The sequence below is a fragment of the Hirsutella rhossiliensis genome (genome assembly GCF_020360975.1).
Source record: "Hirsutella rhossiliensis strain HR02 chromosome Unknown scaffold00035, whole genome shotgun sequence".
NCBI classification, from domain to species: domain Eukaryota; kingdom Fungi; phylum Ascomycota; class Sordariomycetes; order Hypocreales; family Ophiocordycipitaceae; genus Hirsutella; species Hirsutella rhossiliensis.
Genome location: NW_025408701.1, coordinates 43,390 through 54,445, shown reverse-complemented (window position 1 = coordinate 54,445; position 11,056 = coordinate 43,390). Strand labels below are relative to the sequence as shown.

Below are 11,056 nucleotides of genomic sequence, written 5' to 3'. Positions count from 1 at the left end.
GTCTTTAAGTCCTGTCCATGGTCCTGCAGCAGGATAATGTCGTATCGCCCGAATCAGCCAGCGCGAGCGCAGGTCATGCGCCGGAGGGATCTTGCCCACGTTGGTTTGAAGACTCGCAAGGCCCTCCTGTCGCTTCGATTGTTGGGATGATGGTGATGCATTAGGGCAGCGTCACAGGGCTAGTGCGTCGTTTCTTCGACGGGACGACAGGGTGAACTGGTTGTCATCGCTAGCGTGCGGCGGCGTCGTGGCCACGACAATGCAAGCGGGTGAGGAAGCGGCTCGTCTGGAGTGGCGCCTGCCGGAGCTTCCATCCTCTCCAGCTGCCTGCGACCTGAAGAACGTAACTGACTCGAATCAGGGCTCTGACAAGACTGCTCGGGCACGTTGTGGTTTGCGTTCTGTCTTTCTGCTGCGCGAAGAGCTGAGCTCCCGCCTGCCTCACCAGACCCTCTCTCTTTCGTCAGGCGCCACAATGCCATGAACGCGCTTGGGGCGGGCAGGGCATTTAGGTCATCAGCGCAATGTGGCCCGAGGCAGTTTGCGCACTGCTCGAGGGCTGCGCACTCTGGCCATCCCCGTACAGAATGCCGCGAGAACACCCAGTCACGGTCTCACCCGAAGAGGTTCGGCGAACCTTGGGGATCTCGAATCGGAGAGGTCCCATCGGCACCGTTCAGCTTGTCAGAGTTCCCACCACGAGATCCTCCGTGTCTGCACGATACGGACCGCCAGCGCGGTGAAGACCGAACCCGCCGCCGTGAAACCCAATACCAATATACCGCACACTCGCAACTGCCAACCAATCCATCACTGAGGCGACTCGCGGAAGAGCAAGCACCTTCCACTCCACCCCGCGCAGCCAAAGGCCCCCACCCCCCAAAAGACGCACGGCAGCCAGCCTCCATCACCGAGTCGACCCTAGTGGACAGTATCAGCTGAATTTGCAGGTAGCCAACCTTGCTTATGCGCTCAGAGATGGAAGTCGGGAGCGCATACATACAAATTGGTGGTGTACACTTACGGCGATCAGCCACACATATACGTCCCTTGTTGGTGGATGAATAGTAGAAAGTGGTGGATGGTTAACCCTCCTTAAAATAGACAGGACGTTGGCCCTCTTCCATCGTTGAGCTATGGGCGTGATATAATAAACAGGAATTGAGGTAACTAAGGAAGGCTAAGCTCACCGATCACCACCCAGTACCTGTCGTTGACATTGTTTGCCAATCGCGAGCACAAATGTCTATCGTTCGTCTGTGGCTCCAGGATACGTGCCTGTCACCCCCTATCCTTCTGTGCTTCACGAAGAATGTCCCGCATTGTTTGATACAGCTCCGGCGCCGGTTTCTTCCACCTTTCACCGTTTGGAAACACCTTCCTCCTCAATCTATTAACCCATGGAACTAACGGATGGTAGTATGGTGTGAAAACTTCCTCCGCAGTTTTGAGAAAATCGTCTTCGTCATCAATTACGCCCTTTTTGGAACGAACCAGCTGCTTGTCGTTCTGGTAATTCCAATCGTCAAACTCAGTTGATCCGACATCTTTATTCGGGCCGTCATAGTGAATGCATATCCAGAACAGGACCCAGAAGAATGATTCAAGATCGTGCATGAAAGAGTGCTGCTCGTTGCCCAGCAGTGCTCCGATGGCCATGAATGCCCTTGTACCGTCCTTCCTTTTGCTCCCGAAGCACCTTCTCGTTGAGTTTTGATGGCGAGGTCAAGGTCGATCAGGACTCTCGGGAGGGTTTTCATCGTCCTCATTGATCATGAGATTGTTGATGGAGATGTCCTATGAAGAAAGCCCGCTTTATACAAGGATTGGTGACCTTTTATGCAGCCCTCCAGCGCTGCAAGTAGCGCCACGGGTGAACTTGCATTGTATATCGTTTTTCCATAGTCACGAAGAATGCCCCGCCGGTGTACACGGTTTGACAGGGCTTTGACGCTTGCCTTGACCGGAGATGTTGAAACGGATCTTTTGCTCGGCGGCAGAGCGGCGTCAGTTTCGCTGGACGGTCGCTTCACGCCGGCGCCGCTTTAACTGTTTGCGCGACACAATGGACGCGCTCGCCGCCGGCAACATCGCACGTCCTGGTCGATAATTCGTGGCTTTGGTGATGTCCAATCCCTTTCGAACATTGTTTTGGACGTCATCATCCGCACCGTGGACGCGAACGGTCTCGTGATGGTAGTATCGGGCAATATTGATGACGCCTTTCTCAGTCGCTTCTTGGACAAGTATACCTCTTCGTCTCGGTCCGTGTACTGCCAGGAGTCCTTGATAACGAGCGGCGTCCAGGGTCTTCTTCCCAATGGGCTTTCCAACACGTTGTTGCTCGACCAACAATGCAGGAGGAACGCTTCATGACCTTGTCAATGATGAGACGCGCTGTTTGGCCATCACGTTCAATCTCAATATACCGTTCGCCGTTGGACATGACAATGGTAGGGTCAAACCCAAGCACCTCATCATTCATCCGTAGAAACCCGAGGATTGCGGTCACAAACTGTAACCCACCATCCTTCTTGTTGATGTCGAATTGTTCGGAGGCGATTCCCCAAGTCGGTCGAACTCCCAGACCTCATATGAGATCCGCAGAGAGTAAAGCCCAAGACGAAGCGACGGGTGTCTTGAGCGGCGAGTACCTCTCTCGCATACCTTGCGAGATCAATCCACGCAATTGATGATGTGTCGGCCTTCGGGTTGCTTTTCAGTTCGCCAGCAACAAGGATGTGAGACCAACGATATCTCGAATCCTCAGAGTCAGGCTTGTACGTGATGTCGCTATTGACAAAGCCGATATCAAGGCTGCGTTTGCCTGTGGAGCCCTGCAGTGGTGTCCTCGGCTGTGCCAACAGCTTTCGCCGTGGCGCCGGAGTCGGAGTGATTGCTGGCGAACGCTTCCAGCTTCGGGATTAAGCTGCCAAACCAAGACAGTACGTCGTTTTCTCTGGCGCCTGCAGGCCATCCACTCCATCCCTCTTTAAAGAGTGGATTATCGCCTTCAATACACCTGCGGAAGACGGCCTCAGAAACCATGTCTAGGTCTGGCACGTCTGCAAAGAAGGTTTGGTGGAACTTGGGAAGTCCGACATAGAGACGTTCGAGCTCCAACTTGAGGATCGGGTCCACATTCTGGCGGAATTCCGACGAGTTCACGAAGCCGCTTGTATTCTGGCTCCACGGTGTTTGTTGGATAGACGAAGATATAGGTCGGGGAGGCGGGGTAGATTCGGTGACGGCACGATAGACATGAATCCAGATGAGTATGTCATCAGGAATGTCGGCGAGGGCCGATTTAACAAGCGGCTTGATACGGTCGAAGTCGAACTCGCCAGAGTTGACAGCGGAATTGAGTTGCAACAAATCGCCGAAGAGGGTTTTACCATCTCCGGTAGAACGGAGCAGTCGAGCAGCTGGATGAATCTGTAACGTAGAGAGAAGGTCGAGAACAATATTCTGGAGGTCTATATGGCAGTTAGACAGACCTTGCAGCGAAAACAAAAGCCGGGGGAGGTACCTTCTTGACCAAGACGCTCTAGCGCGTCTGGACCTCGCGGGACATGCCTGGCTTCGCAGATCGAACTAAACGAAGCACGGAAAGCGTCGAGGCCATTTGCAATGGGGTAGTCCTTTATGATATTTGAGCAATTTGGGTCCGCCATGACGACTAGCCTCGTCCTTGCCAGGTGGTGGTCGAGGTAGGACAAGCGGGTCGCGGGCGTCGCGGGCGTCACGGCGCATTTGGATCGGTTGGAGTGGAAGGAAGGGAAAAAATGGTTTTAAAACCTTCGCAGCCAAGAGACTCGGTGAAATCCTTGGGCCAACGAGAGAGTCGGAAAAACAAATCCCCACCCGCGTGCCACGCCCCACTTTGTTGGATGTACATAACCACGACTTGTGGTCCCTGCCAGGTTAGGCTAAACACTCACTGGTGTTAACTGTGGGCTGACGGCGATGGGAAAAACAGCTTTTCCTGGTCGGGTCGCCGGTTCCCGCTTACCAACTGGGCTGCACTAAGCGATTTTGCCTTTCGACCGATCATCGACAACCCTTTTGATCAAGAATTTCTACATTTGTCTATGGCCTCGACCAGAATCTCGCCGGAGGTCGCGAAGAAATCCCTCATGGAAGAGGGTTTCTCTTATGTACAGGATCCGGCTCTAGGGGAGGCCATTTCGGAGATGCAAAGGAGGGGTTTCCCGTACAACTCGGAATACGGTCTCGACTTTTGCGAGCAACACGTTTTGAATGAGGTGAGTAGGATAACCTGTGCAATGAGATGTATCTAATCGTACCAGCGCATTCGCTCGATTGTCGAAACATTCTTTGGCGATGAGGCTGCATCCTTGCACACTGGCTGAGATACAAAGCGTATCCAGGCCATATTGTGTGCTTTAGAAGTGGGGCCCGAAAGCTGGTCGTCGCCGTCTGTTGGTCCATCTGCTAGCCAAAGGAACCCAAGTTGGCTACTGGAGTCATTCGCACGAACATGAGTTGCCAACAACGGAAGGGAAGAGGCTATTGCATGAGTTATCGGAATCTGCGCTTGTTGAGGTGGGTTGCAGATGCAAAGTGGAAGAGTTCCCAAGCGGCGGCATGTGAGTAACCTCCCAATGTTGCAACCACACATGCTGATGGATTGCAAAGAGCAGTCCTCGATGGGCGGATCGGCTTTGAGATTAAGAGAGGCTATGCGATTACATTCGAGTTTGCGACAGTCGACATACTCGAGCGTTGGACTAAAATGACTCTTCCAAATACTCCTGGTTTGGCAGAGAAGGTGGCCGGGATGCAGAGTTCCAATATTCGAATCAACTTTGAGTTCGAGGACCCTCCCCGAAGTTCGGACCCATGACCTCCCTGCTTCTGCCAGTACCACGGATCCTAAACTATTGCTGAGCCAATCCAGCCCATGGTTCCATGAAGTCGGGGAAATTTACAATACAATTTACCGGAGCATCGAATATCAAGTCGTCCAGTATTGTGGCTGATCCTTCAACAGACTTGGCGAGATGTGTATCTGTTAATGTTGCGAAGTAACCTGTCACAGGCTCGGCACCTGGTGCAAGATGTATCGTGCTTGTTGATAGTTGAGTGGAATCAGACGGCTGCTCGTGGATGGTGGGAATACCTTGCACTATGTCAGCTCAGTTGAAAAGGATTGGCAGGGCAAATACCATTGGCACATGGAAATTGCGAGTGATTCTGGGGTATCATTTCAGCGATGTTGTGCCGGGGTATTTGGGATCCTCTGGCTTGGATGTCGAGACCAGCCATGTCGCTCTCTCTTCTTAGTCAATTTTTCGCCGGCCGAATGGTAACTGTTCTCTGCAGATTCCAGCTCTTTATCCGCCCGATCACGCAGCTCGTCACACATCTGATTTATGTATGCAAGCTTGGTATTTTCGTGCGCGTCTCGGTGGCAGGTAAGCTTCGTTTTGTTCGGGTCCTGGTGTCGTTGGACATGCCGTATATAGTCCCTTGCACGTTTCAACACCTGATGGCAACACACACATATCTCGTCACACTTGACATCTGGGATACAGTGTTAAAAATCTGGTCGCCGGATAGAAAGAAAGCGAGCACTTACGTTGTTGGAAATGGCGCCGGAGCCTTTGCCGCGACGCGAATGGGGTGACTCTGCGATCGCACCCTCACGGGGCAACGGTGCTGCTTGTCCGTATTGCCCTTGTCTATCCCAAACGCGTCGTCGTCCCCGGTCGGTGAATCGTCGCCGTCGGATGCCTTAGCATGACTTCTGCATATTTCGAGACGAGCAGACAAGTAACCTGCCAGCGACTGGAGAAAAGTTAGCAAGGCACCGACTAGCTGTAGGCCACATACTCGGTTCTCCTCTAGATGAGCATTCAACCCGTCGCTCGTTAGAAAGAAAGCGGAGCAAGTACACTTTGGGTGCTGACGGATCTCTTTGCCATGCTGTCGACGGGGCTATTAACGTGCCATGGCTGGAAGCTAAGAGAATCTAGTAGAACGGACAAGTGGATGGGATGGGGCTTATTGTCACGTGAAAGTTTCATTGTGACGAACCAAAAAGCTGCTGCCCAGAAGGCAGAATGATCACATGAGGGGCTAACGTGACGTGTCCATTTGGAATCAATAAACAGGCGACTTCATCGCGACAGATAGTTGAGAATGTTATTCCGCATAGCATCTTTTACACTGTCTCTGACCTGATTTTTATCATATTGACGACTACACACTCTGCCCTTCACTTGCCGATACGGAAATATGTACGATTGCGAAACTTGCCGCGACACGGGCAAGGTCAAAGGAAATACTTGCCCTACGTGCGGTGGGGAGAACGCTAGGCTCCAAGGGCGGGGTTGATTCGTCGCTGGTCATCTAATAGGTAGTAGAATGGCTGATGTCTTTGCGACTCACTCTTTCAATTTCACGGGCGATTGACTGACAGATCTTGGCCGGTTGAAGGACGAGTTCGTTTCATTCTCTCAGGATGAAGTCACGGCGACTTGGACGCTCAGCCTCAATTAAGTCCATGGAAAGCTTACTCGTACGTCCTCATCAGATGATTGATTGGCCAGATACAGTACGAGGGGATGACGTGTTATCAATAAATATACCACAGGCTGTGATCCTGCCATAATCGTTGCACGAGCATCCTTTGTTACCCGAGCAAGGGCCACGGCGTCCACAAGCCGTGATCCCTGCTCTCTAAGATGAGGGGACTCACCACATGTAGTGATCCATGTTCGCGCACTTCTTGTTTTCACCTCTTCACCTACTCTTTGTATTAATGTAACATTTCACAGCGTTTGGGGCCTGGATGGTGGTCGGTAAGTGCGTTGAGCGATCTTCAAGTGCATCCCAACATGAATAAAAGGACTGCGATGAGGTATAGGCCCTTCGGGCTGAATGAATGCCTGTTAATATGACAGCGGGATGTTATGTCCCGCCTCAGCGCTGGGAGGCTGTCACAGTTATGTGGATGCGCACATTAGGAGTCTTGTGGTGTGTATTGAAAGCTCATCCTAAGTAGGTACCGGTGCGGGCTAGGAAACCCTTTGTTTACAAAGCGCGTAGGGGTCTGTTACGCGTCACCGTAAAGTGACTTGTGCCGCGTCGTGACCCTTCTTGGCGTACGTTCTATACGTTGGCTCTGCACCCTTGGTGTGGGAGCCACATTCCTACACCAACGCCGCGGACTAATATCTTACCCTGAGGTACACACACCGCGGAGGCCAGCTCAAGTCATTATAACCATTCGTTGTGGGTCAATGCAGTAGCTCTCTGCAGCAGCCGAAACTTACCAGATTGACCTCTTACCAAGCTTGCACTGCACCTTGCATGGGTGCCGCAGGTGATACCGCCAACGACATAGCATAGTAATGAGACTTCAAGTCTTACGACAGCTTCTAGGTGAAGTATTAGCTCTTAAAATCGTAGGCTCAGAAAGAGTGCCGGCAGCTATGAAGCTGGATCTCTCACATATTAGGCATTGAATGACCCATATAAACACACTCATAACCAATACAAGTCTTCTGCAGCCCAAACAGGCGTTGTCAAACTACCTGCAATAAAACGATGGCATCACATATTATCACCCAAGGCTCGATTAGGTGCGGTCACCTTAACGACGTTGAACAGAAGAAGTGCAGCCATAACCAGCCCTGCCGACTTGGAGTCCAACCTTTTCAGATTATCACCGAAACATGCAGGACGTGCGTGCAGGGCAACAGACTCCGCGATAATTTCCACAACCTCGAAGATGAATCATCTTTACTCCATTATTGGTACTGCCGAAGGCTCAGCGAAGATAGAAACTTTTGGGGCCTTTCAGGCTGGGTGCGGGGTGGGCATTCCTGCTCCCAAGAGCATCAGCGCCGAAATGGAAAGAAGTATGCGCGGAATTTGGCAGGAAGACTTCAGAAGATTTGTCAAATTAGCAAGTTGCGGTGCGAGCGCGGTTTTATTGAAGGTCAAGGATGGTGTTCTGTTCATGAGTTAGACAGCGATGAGGGCAAAGCACTTTTAGCAAGGGCGATGGAGATGATTCTTGAGGAGACGAACAAGCCGGAGGAATCGCCAAGTAGCTAGTTACATTTTTCTTCGCGGTGATCTATCCTGTGTTCCTCCCCTTCCCGTCTGATAACCCTGCCTTTTCTTAACGTTCGTGACCAACAGCCCCGACGAGGCCGGGATCAGGGACCACCGGGTGAGAGCCAGGTTCTTAGCAGTACGAGCCGTTACGAAGCCCAACTTGCGGAATCGTCACAGCTGAGAGTCACGCGTTCCACAGCCGCGCTGTTGTCTCACAAACCCCGATGTAGAATGGCGCAACGACACCTTTGCTCGTGTCTTTGACCTTCTTTGTTTGGTCCATCTCCACTCGAGAGCCTATGGTGTCGTCACGGCCACATTTCTTTTGACAGCGGACCCGGGCAAGGTGCCCTCTGCGCAGGCCCATGGCGTCCCGACTTTCCTGGTCAAGGGGACTTGGACGCATGCAAGCCAAAGTGCATGAACCAGGTCGTATGCACTGCTGGTGATGCCAATCTACTGGATGGCCTCGTAACCGGGGCCAAACGCAATGGCCAGTTGAAGACGTTCCGTTCCGCCAACCCTGGCCTGATCACACCGTTTCAATATGGACGAAGCTCACCCGCCTTACATATGTAAATCACCGTATCAACTATAGTCTATAGCCCAGTTTCAAGGCAATAATGGTGTAACCTTACTATGCACAAAGCACCCATCACCACCTTACTCTAGGTATGTCTTCCCGTTTGTCAGTCGACCGGACAATGCACTGCGGCTCTCTTCACCCGAGCGTTACTTGCTATATACCAATATTCGCTGTTATGACTTCAACGTCATATAATGCACGTCTCGTTCCAGCCAAATCCGGTGCTCATGTGCCTTCTCATTACTCCAAGCTCTCATTCCACTTTCTCCACCAGTCCAGGTTGCCGCATTTCGACATGCAAGACGAGATTACAACCAAAGAGGTCAGCGAGGCTGGTGTCGTGTTTGCCGTGACCACGGTCTTCCTGGCGCCCTACCTGTACTGGATGATCAGAGTTAAGCCACGAGAAGCTTCGCGTAGGCGAACTTGGGCACTGATTTCCACTACTTGTTTCCTCTTGGGTGCCGGAGTAATATTCGCCGCTTTGTTTGGCAGTGCGAGAGATGCACTCCTACCAAGCGCGTTTGCCTACCCCCTTTTCACAGCCTGGAAAGGGGTCACCATGTTATGCGTCGACATCATCGAGGTACTTCCCTTTCAGGCCGTCTAATTACCTCCTCCAGGTACTCATGGAATACAGCTTATTCAAGTCGTCGACCCCTTGATTTATGCCTATTTTTGCGGCGCCGTCGAGCCTGACCCTCCATTAAGGCGAGAATCATCATATTCGGACTAGTACTAGTCTTTCACCTTCCCTTTGTTGGGGCAACCGTCTGGCAATTTAGGCGATCTGGTGTTGAATACTGGTGGGCTGCTCCAATGGTGTCTCACTTGACCACCGGTATTATGGTTCTGGCGATATGGAGGAAGACACAGTGTTTCCGTCGTTATGGCCAGCACTCTAACCAGCCTCAGCCAGAGCGGCCGACGTCAAACCAGGGGATACCGTGGCTTGGAGCAGTGAGTGGCTTGGTGTTCCTGGCATCATCGGTGCTCCTAGTGTGTTCTGTGACTGGTTGGGTCAGACACCAGTTTGGAGGTCAGTGTGGACTTTGTCTGGTGATTTTATTCATGCCAGCAGTACCTCTAGACAGTATGATAAGAGATCACCAGAGGAGACTTGTAGATAAGAAGGTGGATATAAAACTGTCTGTAATGGCAGAATCCGGTACTAAACGGTCGACGGAGCACCTGGTATCTCCTGAGGGCACTCGATCAGAGCGACGGTAATTCACATCACTGCCATCCGCTACCTAAGGCTACTTCTACTAATTCGAGCAGCCCAAGTTTGGGCAACGCGCAGATGCCGCGTTCGGGTTGACGTGAACACTTTAACTAATCCTTCCATGTTTGAGAGTGCGACGCAAAGGTGCCTTCCGAAGTATTAAAGAAAGCCTTGCTCTCCGCATATATCATCTCGTATATATGACCTCAGCTCAGCGACACTCTCCTTGACCGACGTTCCCACCTTATTTTACACCAATTTCCACCAGTCGTCTGAAAACATGTCCCAAAGAAGGACTTCCTCGGACTCGAAGAAGGGTTTGCTCAAGACGCCCGGCTCGCCCGGCTCCGACCTTCACGTTATAGAAGATGTTCAGGCGTCCAGATGTGCCCTGCCCACATGCACGAATGAAGCATTAAGTCTATCTGAAAATGGGGGCGACGAGTGGACTACCGACGACGACAGTTCTGATGATAGTGGCGAGCCGATCATGGACTCGCAGCTGTTCCAGCGTACTGCACCCCGTCCTAGGACAGGGCAGCGACAATCACTCATTACACTTGGGCTGGAGAGTGAAAGAAAGCAACAGGCAACCTCTGACAAGCGCAGCAGCGAGGCGCCCCGATCCAATGTGCAAGACACTCTAGCTACATGCGACCGTGGGAAAGCCGCAGCACCTCTATCGCCACGAACGACTCGTCATAACATGCTCGCGAATGGGTTGCCTGACTCTCTTCGATTTGGTCTCGTGTGGGAAAGGCAGCAAGGGAAATTCGCAACCGACACCATATTCGATCGTCAGCACGTATTGCAAGATACGCCGAACTTGAGGCAATTTCCGAGGGTCCTCACATGAAGGCAAGCGAAGGCAACGCTGGTTCGTGGAACAGATATCTATTGGAGGTGGCAGCTAGGGCAATTACCATTTCAGGGGCTGGTGAAGACACTTAATCTGAAATCAATACGTTTGTTTGTTCTGGAAGGCTCGCAAGGCCCCTTGCTTGCTCCTTTGTGACCTGTAGGCTCGTTGCCTTCTGTGCCCCGGTTCAGGAGTTTGCCATCTTCGCTGAGGCGCTTGAAATTCCGCACCGATCCTCCGGGAGACTCCGTCATGGACCTTCTGCTTGCGTTGCCTGGTATGTTGTGAAGACCCT

General features: G+C 52.0%; 1 protein-coding gene across 1 annotated transcript; it reads right to left on the bottom strand.

Annotated features, from left to right (window-relative positions):
- Positions 1-2,007: 2,007 nt before the first annotated feature.
- Positions 2,008-3,674, bottom strand: HRG_12023 (uncharacterized protein; the record flags this gene model as incomplete). The annotated part of the gene is made up of 6 exons (XM_044870493.1): positions 2,008-2,187; positions 2,378-2,589; positions 2,753-2,855; positions 2,950-3,022; positions 3,089-3,476; positions 3,530-3,674. The coding sequence occupies 6 exons, from the start codon at positions 3,672-3,674 to the stop codon at positions 2,008-2,010; spliced, it is 1,101 nt and encodes a 366-aa protein (XP_044714425.1).
- Positions 3,675-11,056: the final 7,382 nt, after the last annotated feature.